This window comes from Camelus dromedarius, chromosome 11 (genome assembly GCF_036321535.1).
Source record: "Camelus dromedarius isolate mCamDro1 chromosome 11, mCamDro1.pat, whole genome shotgun sequence".
Lineage (NCBI taxonomy): Eukaryota > Metazoa > Chordata > Mammalia > Artiodactyla > Camelidae > Camelus > Camelus dromedarius.
In genome coordinates this window covers 47,772,510-47,793,089 of record NC_087446.1, presented here as the reverse complement: position 1 = coordinate 47,793,089, position 20,580 = coordinate 47,772,510, and the positions used below count along the sequence as shown (strand labels likewise).

The 20,580-nt window shown below is 39.5% G+C and overlaps 1 protein-coding gene across 2 annotated transcripts in view; it reads right to left on the bottom strand.

Annotated features, from left to right (window-relative positions):
• Positions 1 to 6,352: 6,352 nt before the first annotated feature.
• PDZRN4 (PDZ domain containing ring finger 4) overlaps positions 6,353 to 20,580 on the bottom strand; it is a 322,510-nt gene continuing 308,282 nt past the window's right edge. For both annotated transcript variants that reach the window (XM_064491773.1, XM_064491774.1), the window contains 3 exons: positions 16,368 to 16,469; positions 12,190 to 12,306; positions 6,353 to 8,538 (listed from right to left, as the gene is read on the bottom strand). In XM_064491773.1, the coding sequence (XP_064347843.1) occupies positions 7,012 to 8,538; positions 12,190 to 12,306; positions 16,368 to 16,469 (1,746 nt within the window). In that variant the 3' untranslated portion in view covers positions 6,353 to 7,011. The remainder of the gene's footprint in view (positions 8,539 to 12,189; positions 12,307 to 16,367; positions 16,470 to 20,580) is intronic.

The window sequence follows — 20,580 nt, the reverse complement described above, 5'->3', positions numbered from 1 at the left end:
GATGTTCTAGAGGGTAGAATGCATATGTAGAGGGCGCTAATCACCATGAAAAACTTTTCTAGAAAGAAAGCATGTGATGTGGCAGCTGGTAAATAGGGAAGGAGGAAGCAGGCATTATTTCACACCAATGAATTGCTTTTCTTGTCTTTCCTTTTGAGAATATGCTTGTTTTCTCCACTGGTAGATGATGAAGTTACTTAAGATGGCTCCCTAACAAGTTGTGCAATGGCTGCAACAAGGGATATTTGTAATAAAATGTTTCATTATTTATTGCCAATCTTTAGAATGTTAGAAATAAAATGGGTGTTGGAGAGCATTTAGTCCAATATTATCACTTTAGACATGAGAAGATGTAGGCTCAAAGAAGGGGCACAACTTGCTAAAGGTCACAGAATTGATGAGAATTGTCCCTTGGGTGGATTATTACTCAAGGCTGAGAGATCAGGGAAGGCTTCCCAAAGGTGGTGACCATCCATAGGAAGCCCTCACTCTTCGTAACCCTCCTGTGTTTCTCACTCCATATACTGACTGCATTATATAGTTAGAGTTCTTTTCATGTGCTCACATTTCATTGTCCCAAGACAAGAAGTTTATTAATGACCCATGTAAAACATCAGACCCAGTGAACATTCTAGGCTCACAAACACATTTCCTTCTCTTGACTATTTTGCACCACTTCTATTTTTGTGTGTGTGTCCTCCATCTGATTGATTTTCTGATTAACGTTCTGTTCCAAAAATCAAGTCAGGCTAAATTAAATGGACACCAATAGTGATCTATACTATACCCACAGACCCTACCATAGTGAGAACATCAGGATAGGACTAGTTTCTGGAAACATCTGAGTAGGCTTTGCTTCCCAGAGTACTTCCCAAATTTTCCAGGGTATATTGGAAAGTTGCATCTTACCTAATCTATTCTTATCACCATCAAAGTTGAATAAGAGTCTTGGTCTAATAAATTGCTTATTCAAACACCTTTGAGAGTTGGATATCGAGCATTGACAATGGTTCCTATTAAAATACAAGAATTTAAGTATTCGTGACAGTCCTATAAATGGACAGTCCTGTAAATGGATACCCAAGAGGTTCTTTACAACAGTGTCACCTTTCTGATCGTGGACGTGGCAGGCAACACTGTGGAAAGGGGAGCTAATAAAGTTGAGGCAGAATGTAGTTACGTACTGGTTAGCTCTAGAGAAACCATCACAGGCTCACTGATCAAAAACAAAATCTACTGCCATGATCCCTGCCATAGGCAACACTCAATTCCAAAAATAGGCTGACAGATAAAATAGAACAAAATGAAGAAAGCCAGCACATATGATGACAGAGAAAATAGTGGCAGCATCTTGACTTCTGTTTGAAGCAGGACAGATGGCACTCAGTGAACAAGTTGTTATTAACTCTGATGTCCATTCTTAATTAATATACAGGCTGCAGCTACTAGAAGGAAGAGAAACTTTGGCAGCAGACCATCACGGATTTGAATCCAGAATCTATAGTTTAGTAGTTCTGGAATTTGTGGCAGATGATGAAAGTTATATTAGCCACAGCTTGCAGGTCTGTAAATAGAAATAATAGCTGATATTAACTGAATGCCCACTCTTCCAGCAGCCTTCAGGCTTCTTTACATGTATTAACTCACTTAATTCCCAACCTATGAAAAAGGTTATAATCATCTCTCCTGTAACAAGCAGCTGCCAGCCTAAGCAACTTTCCTAAGAACACAAACCTAGTATGTGCAGAGTGGAGTGGCTACTAATAAGTTAAAAACATGTAGCAGGATACTGAGTAACAAGCAGGACTCTAGTTTATAGATGGTGATGAACCCAAGAGCCATGCTTGTTGCAACAAAACACTGTTGGCTGGGATATGTAAAAAATGCATGGCACCCAAAATCCTGGGCAGCCATTGTTTGGTAAAACAGAAGAAACACCACAAGGACATAGGTGGCAATGGTCGTTCACTGTGCAACACGCTATGTGCATGAGAGACGCATTATGGAAACAAATATTAGATACTAATGGGCAGGAAGCCAAGTGAGTAAGACAGTATCATTGATGAGTGTTCAGAAATAAGAGTGACAGTTTGCAAGAATTAGGGAAAATCTCTTGGAGAGATGGCAAACCTTGGACAGGGACAGGAGAAGGGTTTATTTAACGTGCAAAACCCCACAAGCAGAGAGGTGTTGGGACTGCGAATGGCTTGTTTGAAAAACTGGGGAGTCCTGTCTGACTAAAGCAGAAGCAGGTTGGGACAGTAGCACAAAAACATCCCCTAAATAATCAGCTCTGTGGGACCATTTACTCCGCTCTGTGAAGAGATTTATCAACCTGCTACCATGGAAACTGGTCCTGCTGGAAAGGGTAGCATACTTGAGTAGAAACAGCAAAAACCAAAAAGAACACAAAATCTCCAAATACTCCTTAATAGATGACTACTGTGGTCAAAATTATTTTTGTCAGTGGCTTGCTGTAGTCACTAATCACTGAAATTCTGAGACCATTTCATGCATATTTACAGGGTAAAATGGTTTATCTGGATTCTAAGTCCTTTTAATGTACCTCCAAAGACATACATTTTGGAAACTAACAGTGAAAAACTGGAGGTAGAACACAAACTTCAGGTTAATGGAAAATAACTTACTGGGAAACATTTTTTGTACTTTAATTTTTAAAGAAGAGAATTAGTCGGTGAACCTGTTGCCATGCTCAACTTTATTAATTGAAAATTAATAGAAATAATTTAATAATCATTGCATTATTATATTAGTTGTATTATATCAATTATATTAATCATTATTCACAGAAACAAAAACCCAGAAATTAACTAATAGAGTATAAGTTAATAGAACAGAAAATTTTAATTTTAATTAAAATTTGAAGAATATTAGTTTGAAGGTGTAGCCAATTATTCATCTACTCAAAGCACAGTTTTCATGATGTCTGAGTTGGGACTTCTTCCTGGAGAGAAGTGTGAGGTCAGATGGGGTCAGATGGGGGAAAAAAGGTTAAGGTTAAATTATGGAAGTCCTGGATAAGTGTCACAGGCACTCAGGTTTTATCCCATGCTCAGGAAATACTCCTGAGGGTATCTGAGCACAGTGAGGAAGGAGAGATTGGAAAGAGGGCGGGGAGAGCAGGTCCAGATCTGTCCAGGTAACGGAAAAGAGACAGTCTAGCCCAAAAGGTGATTGGGTAAGGGTGTTGGAGGCAACCTGACATCTTCTGAATCAAAGTTCACACCGTTTTGAAAGTATTCTGTTCAAGTTAATCCATTTTTAGATGTAAATTTTGATGTAATCATGGGAGAGGGAAAGCTTTCCATCCTTCTACTCTGCCATCTCGGAACCCCTCCCACACTGCTTTGTGACTTGCCCTGTAAAAGAGAAGTTCGAGAAGACTCAGGTGATGAGGGTAAAAGAGCAGGGGAACAGTGGCACCATCGCAAAACAAATAATTTGAAATGGAGAGCTGAAGCCTACTGGAGGCAGACACATGTGTTTAGATGGAAGATTTAGACACACCAGCAAGACATGGCTTAAATCAGTACGTAGCGATGGAAAGGTTATGTTAGAAGAGTCCCCTCTCAGTCCATGTTATGTGGTCATAAAGGAACAAGCTGCACAAAGTAAGATGGCAGCAAGAACCTTCCTTATAGCATCCAGTGAAGACATGCCCATAGAACAGACATTGTTGTCTACCCCCCACCCCTTAGGTAATTCACATATGGATCCCAACACCAATGTCAATTAAAAGATATGGAATTTCAAATAAGCCCAAGTAAAAATATTTTTCCTTTTCATATTCACATATTTCTTCTGCACCGAAATAAAGTATCTCACATATAACCAATTTTTTTTTCTTTGCTGAGCAGCAGGTTTATTATTCACTTACTAAAAAAGAAAAGGCATGTTTAGCACAAAGGTATGTTATGTAGAAAGATAAAACATAACACTTTTCAGATTTTCACTGATTTTTGAAAAAGACATTTCTCAACTTGTAGAATTGTATAAACACAGACATGAAACACCAACATCACATTAAAAAAAAAAACTGGCAAGAACACTTGGCCTTAATAAAAATAAAATTAAACTGGGAAATTAGGAAACACTGTATTTGGGCAAGTGTGTACATGTTTCCTCTGGGAAAAAAAATCTGTGTTGGTTCCAAATCACATTTCTCTGTAGGTATAACTTGAATTCAATGAATATTTATACTCGGTTCTATCAAGAGGATAAACAGTAACCACAGGCATTAGGTCAGGAGAGAACTGAGCATTTTTATTCAAAACCATTTGATCAAAGTTAACTGTAGGTGTGCTCAGAATAGTTTTATCAACTGGATTAAATTGACTATACTTCAGTAAAAAAAACAATGGTTAAAGTTAAAAGTGATGACTTTTTCAGTTGCCTTAAGTTGCCATTACTCTCACTATCTTAAAATTTTTTAGTCTGGCTTTTTGTATGTAAATAAGATTCATTTCTTTCCATCTGTGGGATAGCAATTCAAAAGGTAAGAACTCAGAAGGGTAGACGAGTAAGGAAAACAGTAACAAAAGAACCAATATGTGAGATAAATGAATAAAATGATTTAACTCAACTAGCATGTTTAGGTGGTAATTCTACCAGAGGGTGACAAAGACAAGGGGGACACAAGGGCCAAACTCCACGAACTTAAAATCTATGCAGAGAGATGATAAATTCTGTGTATGTGATTCAAATAACAAAAGGCTAAAATTTCGCAGGTAAAATAAACTGCAGGTGCATCGTAGCATATGCCAAAATGCAGAGAAAATTGGGTGTCATCAAAACAGATTCCAAAGAGAAAATGTCTATATGAGTACCTTCTAAGAGAGGTATAGGGTTTGGCAGAGAAACCCCAGACAGGAGAACAGCATAAGGTAACTTCAGTGAAAACGGGAAGGCTCTTAAGGAGCCAGGAGTAACTCAGAGAAACTCTACAAAGAAGACTAGGCAATAGGCAACGTGGGCAGGTTAATGGTGGGTCTTGAATATAAAGCGGAGGCATCAGTCTGATTCAAGAGCTAGTAAAGAGCCACTGTAGGTTTTTAAACAGGAAAGAAGCTTTCAAACTGTTCACATGTTGTATCTCTATTATGTTAACCTCTTGGGTTGAATGTAGATTTGATCAAATTCATGTATACGTGCATGCTTTGATCTGGCCTTTCACTCTAGGGGCAAGGTGATCGATATGTGATATGGTTTATGTTTGTATGATGAAACACTAGATTTAAAAAACCTATCTGATAATTTAACAATCTCACTGTTTAATAAACTGGCACGTAAGGCATTTATAGTTGACTAGATGGAAAATTATTGAAAAGATAGTTTCCAAAAATTTATTTCCAAATAATGAACTAAATAAATGCACATAGTGCCATGGACTGAACTGTGTCTCCCTCTGCCCTAAATTCCTATGTTGAAGCTCTAACCCCTAATGGGGTGGTAGTTCAAATGGGGCCTTTGGGTGGTAATTAGGTTTAGATGAGGTCATGAGGGTGGGACCCTCATGATGGGATTAGTGGCCTTAAAAGCAGTGCCACCAGAGAGCTTCCAGTCTTCCACTCTACCATGTGAGGACATAGCAAGTAGGAGGCCATTTGCAGAACAGCTAAAGAGCCCTCATCCCGGAGCTGAATCCACTGGTGCTTCGACTTTGGACTTCCCAGCCTCGAGAACTGTGAGATAGAAGTTCCAACTGGAAATTCAAAAATTGCACCTCTTGGGGAGTGATGGAAATGTTAGCTATCTTGACTGTGGTGGCGGTTTCACTGGTGCATGCATCTATCAAAATTCATCAAAGTGCACATCTGAAATATGAGTAGTTTACTGTACAGGAACCATACCACAATAAATAGAACTTAAAAAACAAAAGAAAACAAAACAAATGAACAAAAAAGAAATTCCTGTTGTTTAAGCCACACAGTCTATGGTATCTTGTTTCGGCAGCTGGAGCTGACTGATACAGATGGTGCCCTTATAAACGACCTCAGATACCTCTCTGACCCTCTCTCTCCATGTCTTCCCTAAATTATTCTTGGCTTTTCCTTGCATGGGTGGCAGTCAAGAAGAGCATGAACTCATGTTTATTGAATGCTTAGCCAGCATCTGTTAGATGCTCTACCTACGTTATGTAACTTAATTCTGGTAAGAATATGTGACACAATGACCTGTGGAAAGTATTTCAGGATGATTTATAGGAAAAAAAAAGTGATAGAAAATGTACACATTTTATAATCCACAATGAGGAGTCCTCTAAATAGTATACACATGTAACTAATTTATATCTGGTAACCACAGTGAGCAATGGAAATAAAACACTCCTTGCTTTTCTCAGGGATAGTCAATAATTTATTTCTCTTTTATTGTCACAATTACCACAACTATCTAGCTACATGACCAATGTCACTACAAACCACAGGAAGGTTGTTCACCTACACTTTACTGTGACAAAGACAACGGCCATTTATGTGTTAAATGTACAATGGGATGTTAAAAAGAGGTGGTTTTTATGTGTAAGACAAGATGTGGCACATGATTTATTAACAGGTTTGACTTCATACAGATTATGCCAAGAAGCAAGCGTAGAAATGTTTTGGCATTGAGTTGTTATTAAAGTAGAAAACAAGTAAACTAGAGAAATAAATCCAGATCTTAACTTACAATAGATACATTAAAAATAGGAAATTAATCGGCTCCTCAGTATTTGGGTTCTTTTTTTTTTTTTCTGTTTTCTTTCATTTTGTTTGTTTTTATATATAAATGGGTCATATGAATATATCACAAGGTAAAGAAAAATCTCAGCCAAAAAGAAGGGAGCAGTGTATGAAAAAGAAATGAAAAAATTACCAGGTATTTTTGCTTACAAAAAATTTAAACTATAAAGAGTCACAAAATATATATAAAAACGCCACATTGAACGAGGCAAGCATCCTCTACCCAAACTGGTAGCACCCTCTTAAGATCAGCTGCATTCCACCCATTGCGTCATACAGTGGTAACTGACAAAAAGGCATTGGGGACTCGCGTGCCATCGGGGGACTTGGCCCCGTGGGTCATCAGTTCTTGGATTGTCATCCAGTTGTCCAAAATTTTCTTGTTTCTCTTCTTCATCATCTTCTTGTGACTCAGTTCAATGATGCTGACCTCCTTCTTGCCCTCGCTGCCGCTCTGAGGGCTCTCCTTGAGGCACTCCAAGCGGCTGCGCATCATGAACTCCCGGCGGCGGCGCTGCTCCTTGGCGCGCACCAGGTGCTGCTTCCTCTCCTCTTTGCTCCAGTAGCGCCCCATCTTCATCTCGCTCATGGTGTCGTCGTCGGTCGTCATGCCGCTCCGCTCCTCCTTGATCTTTAAGGCACGCTCCTTCAGGATGCGGTCCCGCACGGGTCTCTTGGTGATGTACCGGGTCCCGTCGCTCCGGATTTTCACCTTCCATTCCATCTTGGGTTCCGAGCATTTCTGGGACTCCTTGCACATGCTCACCAAGCTGAGCTGACTCTGAGCGTACTCGACGGCAGATCTCTGTTGAATCAGCTGCATGTAGCTTTGATAGTGGCGGGCGTGGGCTGGGATGTTCGCACACCTGTAGGAGGAGCTGTGGTAAGGGGAGAGGTAAGGGATGCGGTCACTGCCTGTCTTCTCTTGATCAGAAAGCTTGTTGCTCTCTGAAATCTTCTCCTTGCCTTCAACGCCACAATCTGGTTCGGTGGTTTTGGCTTTGGTGGAGGTCGACTCTTTACCGCACTGTCCAGACAGGGACTGGCTGGCCACCATTGTGCTTCTCAGGTTTTTCTTATTGGTGAGGTTGATCATTCTGGGAAGCGAGCTGTCAGGAGAACGGTCCACAGTGAGTGGAGTGCTTCTGCAGCTTTCTGCTGTGTTGTAAGCGCTGGAACTGTCTTTGTCTGACTTTTCTGGGTGTTCCATGATGTCATCTAGTTTTCCCCTTTGCATGTCGAGGCTGGTGTTATAATTTCGGAATCCTCCATCATGCAATGCCCAGATGTCTCCATACTGGTCGGTGGCTTTCTGGAGCCTGTGAGCCTGCATGATATTCTGGCACTCAAGTTCAATGTTTCTTAGTTCTTCATTAAGCAACTGGAGCTCATGCTCCACTCCCTCTTGACCCCCTTGATTGCATTCTACTGTGCTGCTGGAGTAATACAGATCATACTCTCCATGGTTCCGAATCTTGCACTTGAGTTCCAAGAGCTGCCGAAATCTTTCACACTCCTCATCTTGGTTGCCAATACAGTCCGAGTCAACGTATTCACCAGACACGAAGCTCTCGTTGCAATGAAGTTCAACGCTTCCCAGGGTGTCTTGGCTCTGCCCCAGCTCTCGCTTGCTCTTCAAAGAGGTGCCCTTGGGATCCTCGGCTGCGTTCTCCTGCTCTGAGCTCTCATCGTTGCGCAAGCTTTCGTCTGTGCGCCCCACCCCGCTGTCCTTCTCGTGGTTGTTGGATGAGGATGTCGCCGTGTCTGTTGTTCCTTCTTCCTCCTCTTGCTTTTTTGGCTAGGGAGAGAAAGTTGCGAGAACAAAGAAAGTTACTTATTTTGGAAAACACCCATTGTTGAAAAACTTGCTTTCAAAAAAAAAAAAAAAAAAAAAGTGCTCCTTGGCAAAAGCGCAGTTCCTGGAAAGCTGCTCTCATTTTTAGTCTCCATAACAATTTTAGAAATAAAGGCAGTTAGCTCACGGCAGCTTTTTATGCTTTGAAAGAAAGAAAACAAAAGCGGCTTGGATAGGGCTATGGTACACACTTTGAGGATAAATAAAACAGGACACATTCTTGGCTTAAGATTTTCTCTTACTTGGGAAGCTGGAGCAAAGGTGTGTAAATGAGGTGACTTTATGAGTTTCTGAGGTGATAACACACACACACACACAAAAAGGATGGGGAAAGGACACACAGAAGGATGAGTAAGACAGAATGCCTAAATGGTCGTCAGCAATACAAAGGCCTGGAGTTCAAAAGCTACATCATCTTGTTACTGTATTTTTTTTCTGAACTTTTCTCAAGTTCAGATGAAGCTTTGTTGGATCTAGTAATACACTGATCATGATTAGCCAAACCTCACAATATTTCAGGAATAGGTTAGTATGGAGCCCAAGTCCTCCCGTCTGCAGATGAGCAAACAATCCCAGATGGATCTCGTTTCTTACTCTAGAGGCCAAGGAGGCCAGGGACACGTCCCAGGGCCAGGGTTTCTCACATGTCCGAGATGCCATATTGTTGGATACATGTATTTTGACCTCAGTGCATCTCCAAATCTTGCTGCTCAAAAGGACCAATGAGGTCTTAGGACTCAATTGGCTTACTTTAAAAGATTTTTCTACTCTTAACCAACAATTCCTTCAAAGGTGGGTTTTATTAAACCGAGAGTACAGTGACCATTCCCATGAAAGTCTGAGGAGCCCTGATGGCCAGATGTGAGCATGACGCCAAAATGTGTATTCTGAGATACACAGGTGAATATATATGTAAACTTGACTCCCTGGTGCTTTTTGGCTTTCATGCAGAACAATCACCTGCCGTTGTCCTAAGGAGACGCATGTCTAGTTCTTTCCCTGTGCACAGGGTGAAGTTACACCCCCTTCCATCACTTCTCACACAGACGTCTACGTGGCAGGTTCTAGATGGCATCTTCCCTATGTCTAAGCTTACTCACTATTTTTTATATGTATTTATTCATTTTCCTCTAGCAGGAAATCATAGAATTAAACTATAATTAAGCTTGTTAGTGGCAAAGAAGGACAGAATGGGTGATAAGAGGTAAAACAGGTCTGAAAGGGACAGATAATTTTTGTTTTCTTTCTCATAAGCAATGGCAGAACAAAATATAATGAACTGGAGGTGAGGAGACCATGGGCATATATCACGTTCTTCTTGGATTCTCAACCTTTCCCTAAAATATTTTTCCTCATTTGTTGAAAACATACTGAGATTGATTTATTTTTAGTTATTTACTTTTTATTGACATACAGTCAGAGATTGATTTCAAATATCTTGCTGATAAAAATAATGTTATGCCTAAGTAATTGTAACTAACAAAAGAAAGCTTGATACATGCCCCTTGCTGTAAGCTGACAATAGCGTCAAGCGTGGGGACATCTGTACACTGTGCCATAAAACCCCCAGAGTTATTGATATTGATGTTGGACATTTGAGTTTATGGATCACATTATTTACGTTTATATTTTTCTCATATCCAGCCGTAAGCTGAAAAAAGACCAGAAGGCTAGTATTTTTTTTTCTTATTTTCCATGCAGTATAAATGATACGAATTATGCTATAGGGGGTGTTGCCGAATACATCAATAACCATCACAGGGCCAAAGGCAGCATGTGAAGTGAAACTTTCTGACAGGTTTATATTTTAGTTTTTAAATACAGATATTCATTTTTAATTGAATTTTCCCTTTCTTTTGTCATGGGTTTCGGAGCAAATGTGAAAATCAAAAGAGTTTTCTAATCTCAGACCTAGAGTTCCTGGTTTCTAAAGTAATGCTACTCTGTCATTTATCATTTCCCTATGGAATTATTTTAGTGACAGGCCATGTTTCTACCAAGACATTTCTAATGTAGCATTATTGTTTATAAGGGTAAAGGACTTTTAAAGGTTTCTGTACTTCTCATCATTTTTCAGTCTCATGGTGAAGAAAAATTTTCCACACAGTGAAAATCTAACCTCAGGGACATCTAGTGTTACCTCAAAAGACCTAACATTTGTATTACGTCTGATGAGTACGCAGCATTTGACACCACATCACTTCACCTGGATAGGATTTCTCCCTTCTTTCTTTATTCCAGCATCCTCCTGTCAATTCTGTATCAGGTCACATTTTGTATCTAAGAGAGAAAAAGCCTGGAGCAAGGACTTTCTTGCTTGTAACCAGCAGCCGCCACCAAAAAACATCTTTATTTGTGGCCAGTATTGAAGTCATACATAAAAATTTCAATCTGTCCTCCCTACGTTGAAAAGTGATCACTAAAGTAGCAGCATTGCTTCTGAGCACAAACTACCGTGTGTGAAGCGGCCACGGAGCATCCATGATGAGCACTGAGTGTCGCACACAGGGCTCTGTTGACTGTAGTTTGCAACTTAGTAATTTATTAGCATGTGCATGAGCAGAAACACACACACACACACATACACATACACCCTTTTCAGTTATGGGATGCCAGCCTGTCAAGGGATTTCATCATTCAGCTTGGGAAACAGAAAGGATGTTGTGTTTCTTGTCCCTAAGCCTGCCAGGATTTTTTTTTTTTAATTACCTTTTAGGGTGTGTTAAGAATTAATGTTGAGAATAGATGATAATTAGACAACTCAGCAGACTGACAGCAGAAGTGTTAGTAAAATTGTATCAGGCAGATGAATGACATGAATCCAACATAAAAAAAAAATCTAGGCTCTATTGATCTTGATTTTATTTAGCAGGAACACAACAACAGAAATGAAAAGAATTGTAAAACTCAGTTGGCTGCAAACCATACTGTGATCCGTTACTAGTTATGAATTACGTAAAGGCAGGAACTTTGCTCATTTTCTTTGTATTCCCAGGATTAGATGTGGTACTTGAAGCATATTAGGAGCTCAGAATTTTTCATTGAATGACTATATGACCTTAAGGCAAAATGATGTCAATAATCTCAAATGGAACTACTAATTCAGGAGGATAAAGGTGTAACCACGACACCAAATACACAAATCAGATGGATGGTTTCCATCACATCATCACCTTCCTATAGTTGCCTAAATATCCAAATAGACACATTAATATTTTAAAATACAAATTTAATTGGAGGGACAGGTTACCTCACGAGATATAGTTTATCTCCAGTTGGCATATTAAGAAGCCACATACATTTTCACTACTAAATTTCTGACTTAGGTTGAACTGTCCCTGGGTCAGCATTTGAATACTGAGGCGCTCTCTACAATGATCCCTAAGCTTCCCAAACCAGAAATAGTCTTAATAGAAAAAAAAAATTGTATTCACTCCCTCTGCTTCCTTTGAGATGATCATTTGCTTTCAAAAATTACCATTACAGAGATTTTGAACAAACTCATTGATTTTGTTTTTGGATTCCATCTATGTTTATGCATTTAAGGAAGAACTAGCATTATCTCACACGATGGCGCTCAGGTCGTGGTCCTACCTGCTCCACCTCGTTGGCAGGGTGCTGCGCTGCTTCATTACGCTGTTCTTCCAACATCGCCAAGTTTAACTCCTCTAAGAATTCATTCCTTTCATCTTCCAGCCAGCCTTCATCCAGCTGCAAAAGAATACATTAGTACATTACATTCGGCTAGTGAGAGCCCGTGCTAAGATAGGGTAAACTTTTAAATGGTGGCGCCTGACCAGTTCCTTTTATCATAATGATTCTCTTCAGAATACCAGCTTCCTATAGTTCACCCCTCAGAAGAAAGAAAAGGTGATTTAAAAAAATTGGACTCTCACGCCTTTCATCCTGTCCTGAAACAGAGCTACGGATTTTCTCTCATAACCGAGTAGATCTCACAGCACAGAACATTACCATCTTTCAAAATGGAGGAAAACCATACTGTATAACCCGCAGCTGTCACGCTCATCCCTCCAGCAGTCCCGGAGAACTCCAGTGGTGCAAATAAGGCTCTGAGACAACCGGGCTTTTCTCCTTAACCACCACCCCCAAAGCAACACCACACAAAGTGCCCCCCACCCAGTAACACACACACTGATGCTACCCACATCTTCTTTTTTGATTTTTAGGTGGCTGACTTTCAAGTTAACAAGATGGTTGCTTCCCACAAATACAGGCAACTTTATTTGACTTGGGGAGGAAAAAAAAAGGAAAATCCTAAGTTATTCACAAAAAAAAAAAAAGTGATGTTTTATCATGACTATTTGGATTCATTTTTCAGACCCAATTCCAAGGAAAACCACCTTAAACGTTGCACGGAAGGGTGGCGGAGCCATCTGGAGCACGTAGGGTTTTGTCTGTGGGTGCTGAAGGCAGGTATTCTTCTGGGAATCGTACACAAACTAAACCGAACAAATTCTTTTGGCTTCTCAATACAGAGGGAAGTGGCAAACTGGTGGTTACCTTGCTGATATGATAAGTGTTGACAGTCAATACAGATAATTTGCCTCCAGGAGGGTTTTTGGAGCTGGATTACATAAATTAGCTGTCTACGCTGATTGAATTAACTGAATTATTGTCAAAACTCTGCTTTATTCTGTGTGACAAAGGAACAGCAGCTTTCTAGTGAGCCCAAATGGACAACAGGGTGAGATGTTTTCACCACCAGACAGGCAAACGCCGAACACACAAAGTAAGCGTCACTTGAAGAGACCTGAACTTCTAAAATTTAAGCACAAACAATCCTGAGCGGACATTAAACTGCCCAGAAGAGGCAGCAGTGTGGATGCACCATATTCCTTAAATGAAGATAACCATAGGTTTCTTTTTATTTACAAAAGGCTACCTAGTTCTTAGATTACTTCCAACTTGACTGGGCCAAAAATGTGAATGCCTTTATTCATCCTCATGTATCTCAATGTGGCCTGAATAACTTGACCAAGTTCCACCCCAGTGACTTTGATATGCAGATGAGCTATGAAAATGAAGCTGACTGAAAATTCCAATTCAGTCCAATTCGTAATTGTCCAAGTTTTACATGTTTTAATGTCTTTTAGGTTTCGTGAAGCTGCAAATGCCAGGTTCCAGAAGAAATTACTTCAAGCTAGAAATGTTCGGTTTTTATAAGCACACTGAGGAATTTTACTTCAATTGGGTCAGAACAAAATATTTGCCAGCACTGATACAGTGAGTGATGGAGCAGAGTCTTCTGAAATGTAAATGAGGGGGTGGAGAAGACAAGGAGAACAAATGATAGAAATTTAATGATTCCTCATCACTCTTTTCTTATTAACGAACCCCACAGATCCTTGAATTGCCATTGGGAGATTATATATCTCTACTTTGATAAAGTTTTCCTCCCTGCTGGAGGAATACACAGCACAAGAAGTAAGGAGAGAGTATTCTTGCTAACTCATTCCCGGTTGTACGTCCCTTTTCCCCCAATACATGTATTCAGGGTGGTCTGAGTCCAACACTGTGGCAGAGACAGACCTTTCCCTTCAGCTGAGCTGTGGGAAAGGGGTGGGGGCTGTCATTAGTATATGGGAGATCTCTCTGCACTGCAGAGGATCACATGTGGCATTTCAGAGAAAACAACCTGCACCGTCTCAGAAGTACCCTACAGTTCTTAGGTGAGCCCTCTCTGCCCCAATGTCCCAAGGGGAGAAGGACACACGAGCAATATCTTTAATGGTCTGCGGAAGAAAATGGGCAGAAAATGAAAGCAAGCTGACAGGGAATGAAAGGAATGAGTTATTTTAAAATATTGCACGGTTGCCCAATACTGCCCCCAGCAACTCTGTAGATCATTTCCAAGAATGTAGACAGAATCTGAAACACTGAAAAAAAGAAGGCTAGAAAAAGCACACAAAAAACTTCCACACTCTCCTTAAATAAAATACACATGCAAAAATGCAATAATGAGATATACTGAAACTGATGGGAAAATACGATGATATAAATACAAGTTTCTTTGTGTTTTTGGGGTTTTTTTTTGCCACCTTAGAGCATGTACAGCTTGAGTTACATTGAAGAATACAGTGTTAAAATGCATTTTCTTTCCTTATTTTTCTGGAACTGATTTTCTAAAAGCAATTAACTTCCTTCCAGTGTCACAATGGCTTTTCCAGGATCAAGGCACTAATGCAGATCCTGATTTTGACAGACAGGATGATATCTGACAGAGTCAGACTACCATCTTTTATCAACCAAGGAAGGGAAGTCTTGTTTGAAAATTTATCTGCCAACATTGACTCCTTTGGGTCGGGAGTGTGGCCAGATATTCAGAAACACCACTGGTTCTACTATGCATATGTCTTCCATCAGAGATTAGCAGGATCTGGCCTTATGTTATTAATTCCTGTTCTTTTCACAGTCCATTATAGCTGTTATGTGGCATAGTTAAGGAAATGCTTTAATTCTAAATTAATGAGGTTCTCCAGCAGTTACTTGGGAAAGGGCAGGGAAACCACATTATAAAGTCGAAATATCTTTTCTACAACAGAGATGACTATTGAGTTCTCTTCAATTTACCATTAATTTCACTAATATGTATTTAGCGCCTTTATTCTGTTCTTTTTCAAGAAAGTGGGGTCAGTGAGATTAAATGTGCTTTGCGAAATTTCCAGGTAATTAGTGCAGTCTCTTCCATATTTTAAAAAATCACTCCTTCTGAGGCAGTCCGGCCAGCTGTGTAATTCCTTCCCCACTCCTAAGACCTCAGGTGTGTAACTTTATCCTGCCCTAGGCTATGGCAGGCTTTATGGGAACCATTCAGAATGGTCAAGGGCATAAAGGAAATATATGCGGAAAGGGTGATCTTTTATAACCACTATATTCAAGTCAGGAGCTGGTCTGACACTGAAATACACTTACTCAATATAATTTATAGATAGTAGGTAGTTACTGAGTCTGAAAAATATCAGATCAATAACCCGAAAGAAATGGTGATATAACCAACTTTGCTCAAACTGCTGACAGATGGATAGAATGGTGACAATGTAATGTCCTCTCTGTATTGTGGTAGGGGATAAAAAGGATATAAAAAGAAATATCAACAGTACTTTTCTTCGACCATTACCTCTCCTTTACTTTCATGACATATCCCACTGTAAAGATATAAAAAAGATTTCTTTAGAAGCTATCAGTTTGTTCTTGGCCGGACAGATGTTTTTGTCACACTGAACTTGGAAAAAATTCATTTATGATCATGGAACCACGCTGTGCTACGCAAGCTACTTTACTTGATAAAGTTACTCTGACAAGATTTAAGTTGATGGCTAGATATGCTAATGTATCTCTTGTTAGAGATTCTTTCAAGATATCTTAATATGCCAATTAAGTATTTTTAGAAGGAAATCTAAAGCAAGGATCCACACAGAATTAAGTATCATGCAAAGTCAATCATTTTTCACTTGTGAATTAATTTAAATAACTGGCAAGTGGAAAGTGAGAATAATGATTTCGTTTTGGGTTCTTTTTTCTTTCTTTCTTTTTTTTTTTTAAAATAAGATGTTTGGCTGCGTCTCTGTGCAGCACTATAAGAGAATCTTTCCTTATCATTGTTTTGATAAGGTTGGCAAGTTAGGAAAGATGACTCAATTATATTTTGTATCCCTGGGTTTACAAATATCGATGGCACTGGTTTGCTACAGAGGAGTAGAGAGACAGTGAACGTAAAGTTCAGTCTCACGACTCCTGCTCTCTGTTCTGACCTGAATCTCCGGCCGTGCGACCAGCAGCACGATCCTCCTGCACTCGTCGCTCGACAGCAGTGCCACGGCCGCCTCCCGGTCCTGGACGTCTTCCCCATTTATCTAGAAAACAAATGAAAGCGGCGCATTAGTTTCCATTTCCACCATGCTGCACACAATAAATGGCAAATATCAGCTCATTTATGGCAAATGTATGGACAATGAAGCGCACACAATGGGCTCATCTTCAGCCCCTCGGTGGTGCGTGCCTTCACTCAATTACGCGCTCGCTGTAAGAGCCGTATCGATCCCCGAAGGATGGCGGACATCAGAGGAAGCAGTTATGTTCATAAATGTCCAGCCTGAGCCCTGGCAACATACATCTAGCCACACAATTAACCAGCCCCTGACAGGTGACGTTCATCTTTCTGCGCTCAGAGTAATGGAAGTGTCACCCCGAGATAATGGTGCTGGGGAAGCAGGCCCGGCAGCGCCACGGCTGAAATCCGTCATCCCGCGCGCGCGGCGAGCCAATTAGAGAAACGCCGCCGCCTCTCCGCCGGGCGGGGCCGCGGGGCCGCCGCGGGGCGCGTTTCCGTTTAATCATCTCATCTTCGCCCGTGGCTCGGACTCGGCCGCCCCAAACCACTCTCAGGGTATCTTTCAGGGCTTCACTCATCAAAAGAAGGAACAGTTCACCAGAAACATCCTCCTCAATGCTCCTGCTCCTCTCTCAGATGTGCCTGTTTCCCTCAAACAGCAAAACTAGTGAAATATCTTAAGGCTCATCTCTTCAGTAGGCTAACATTTTAAAAAACTTAAGAAAAAGTAAAAAAAAAAAATTTTTTTTTTTTGTATAAGACTGTTTGTGTGACAGAAAGCAAGCCTGAGTAAATTTTGGATCAAATATAAAAGATTTTAGTGGCATCTGAAACAGATCTTTTTCCTTTTTTTTCTAAATTCTACAGAGACAATAAGGTTTCTAAAGTTTGTATTTTAAATATTTTCATGTTCATATGTATTTAGCTCTTATTAATGCACTTTTTTTTTCCTTTGGATAGTTTAGATTTATTTAATGGATTGCTCAAATCCATAGAGACAATGAAGATTTTTGATCCATAACATAATCAAAATAGGTGAAAAGAAATTTCAGTTAAGGAGGTCAAATAGTTCTATCTAAATAAGTATTAATTGTTTTGATGAATTAAACAGATAGAAAATGTGGCTGCATTGATCATTAAAAAAATTATTAATCTAACTGCTTAAAAGCATGAAGTAGACTGCTAAGGTTTTCTTTTTGTGGGTCTCTGGGATTTTGGCTGATACATGAGAACAGACGTAATTATCCAGAAAAAACCCCAGGAATCTCAACTGTGTGCCACAATAAATGATCCTTATTCTTAGACTCATATTTAGAACAAAGAAAGCAGACTATAATAGTTATGGGGGTGAAGAATCACACAATCACACATTGTAATTCCTTACTCTGATCAAATGAATATCACCTTAGTTTTTCACTTGCATATGTGGACAAGGAATTCAGCTTTTATAAATTTTAAGTGCATTTTCTTTTTCCAAAAATAGTCATCAAATTAGAAAATAAAAACACGACTCCACATTGAGGATTAACGACTGAGAAGGATATGCTATGGGATATTTTTTAGTAAATATGTATCTGAAAGCTATTTTTGTAATGAAACCAAGGCCTTTCTCCCCCTCAAATAAACATTGGCAGTGATGGATTCCATCACACCTCCCCTACCCCCAATTAAATGTGGTTTGAAATGGTTTGAAGAATTTTATTTTTCTTTGAGTTTTGAGAGCTTGTGTCTGTCTCATAGTAATTCTTAGCAGTATATCTGTGATGCATCTATTTGTCTATCAGTTATGGGCCTAATCGTTCATCTTCCCTCTCCTATAGGCACATTGATCCCAAGGAGATTGAATTGGATGTTCTCACACAATTTATCTTAACCTTTGCAGTCTGAAATATAATTATCACTACCTTTTTTTTTCACTTGAATATATGCATACTTCCAAATTCTTCATCTCAATTTTACTTATCATTAGTCTAAACATTTCTCATTTATGTTAGTTCAATGTTACTATTATGTTTCCTCTATTAAAACGCAGATAATAATGCCTTTCTCAGAGGGCTGTTACAGGATTAAATGAGTTAATATATGTAAAGGGTTTAAATAAGTGTTTGGTATACAGAAGGTACTCAAGGTTGGCACAATGACCGTTGATGCTATTGTTGTTATTATTATTCTGGTGATTACTTATATTTTAATCCCCCATAAAGGAAAGACTCCTTTCTTCAAAACAAAGTGAATATATTAAAATTCATGCACAACAATGAAATCCAAAGTAGTAAACATGGTTCTATTTTAAAAGCTATCCCTCTCATATATATTTTTAATTCTTAGAGGTCCAACAAGAAACAATATGGCTGTGTTTGATTTCAGTCTCTTTGTTTATTTTATATTTTTAAAGTACAGTCAGTTACAACGTGTCAATTTCTGGTGTGCAGCACAGTGTCCCCATCATGCATGTACATACATGTATCTGTTTTCATTTTCTTTTTCATTAAAGGTTATTACAAGATACTGAATACAGTTCCCTGTGCTATACAGGAGAAATTTGGTTTTTTGTCTGTTTTTATGTACAGTGGTTAATATTTGCATGATTTCAGTCCCTTTATAATTAGGATTCTCCTGTCTCCTCTGTGAACTCAGAATGACCAGAGCTATGATCCCCAGTCCTGGCATTATGTTCTTATTTCGAGAGGGCAGATCATATGCTGTAGAAGCAGATTTACATTCAGAATCATACGTGGAATGAAATAAATTTGTCACAGAAAACTGGCATTAAAATATAATTTTGTTTCTTTTTCAAAATAAAAGCCACCTGAGCCAACTGGATGGTAGATCCCATTGTACTCGGGACATTTGTTTGATATCCAGATTGATATCAGGGCCAGAAATGCATCCACAGCTTTCATCAAGATGCTTCTCAAGGAATGAGAAGACTGAGGAATGGAGCCAGAGGGAACTTCCCACCTTCATCTGCTCTTGTCCCTGAGCGATGGCTCACAGCTATGGGACTGCTTGTGAGAAAGCAGCTTACTGTGCCCGGAAACGCCACGCGGACCGAAAGGTGAGGGACCGCGAAACAAGGCGAGGCCATAGGGGAGTAGTGAAGTCATCACAATTTAATGAAAGACTTCCATTTTAAGAAAAGACAGGGAAAGAGAACGAGGAGACAGGCCATATGTAACTTTTGTTATAAATGAGGAAAATCGTTGCCAGACCATATCTGTCTCATTTCCTGTGCATGGGCATATGTAAATATTAGTTTTCAAATTGATGCTATCTGGCTTAGAAGAGATTTGGGGCAATTACAGAGATTCATCAACCCAAATCCCACTTTAGGCCTAATCTCCTTATACAAGCATACATGTGTGTGTGTGTGTGTAAAATCCTAAAAACCTAGCAGTGGTTTAATACAGCTTTTTGGCTTGAACATGCCGATTTTAGGTCCTGTCTTAGTGTACCACAGGCACGTGGGCGACTAGAGTTCTCAGCATCCAACCACCTATGGAATTTCTTATCTGAAAACCCAAGAATCTTAAGCAAAAGAGGAAAGATTTATCTCAAATGTGTTTATATTTTAGTGTGGAGAGAAAGAAGGTAAGTGAAGTATAGAGATACAGAGGTGGAAAGAACAGACAGAGGGAAAAAACAGGTATCCAAAGGAAAGAAAATAAAAGCAGGAAGGAGCACAGAGGACCTGTTCAGGGCAGAGAAGGAAAGCGGGAGCTTATTAGGAGTCTCATTGTCCCACTGTTCGAGCTTTGGCTGGTGTTGTCCGCGAGTTATCCTCAGAAGCATGACTGACGTTTCTGGCTAACAGAGATTACTGCTTGTACAAAACACTCTGTGCTTACTGTCCCAAAGAGAAGGTGAGGGCAGAGCACTCTTCTGTTTAGTCAGCTGATCATGTATGTGTCTTTAATTCTTTCTCTCTAGCTCAGCAGTGCAATTTTTTAAAAAAATTTTATTTCTTTATTTTTATTGAGGTATAGTCAGTTTATAACGTTGCATTAATTTCTGATGTAAAGCGTAATGTTTCAGTCATACGTATACACATATATAGTCCTTTTCATATTCTTTTTCATTATTGGTTACTATAAGATATTGAATATTGTTGCCTGTGCTTTACAGTAGAAACT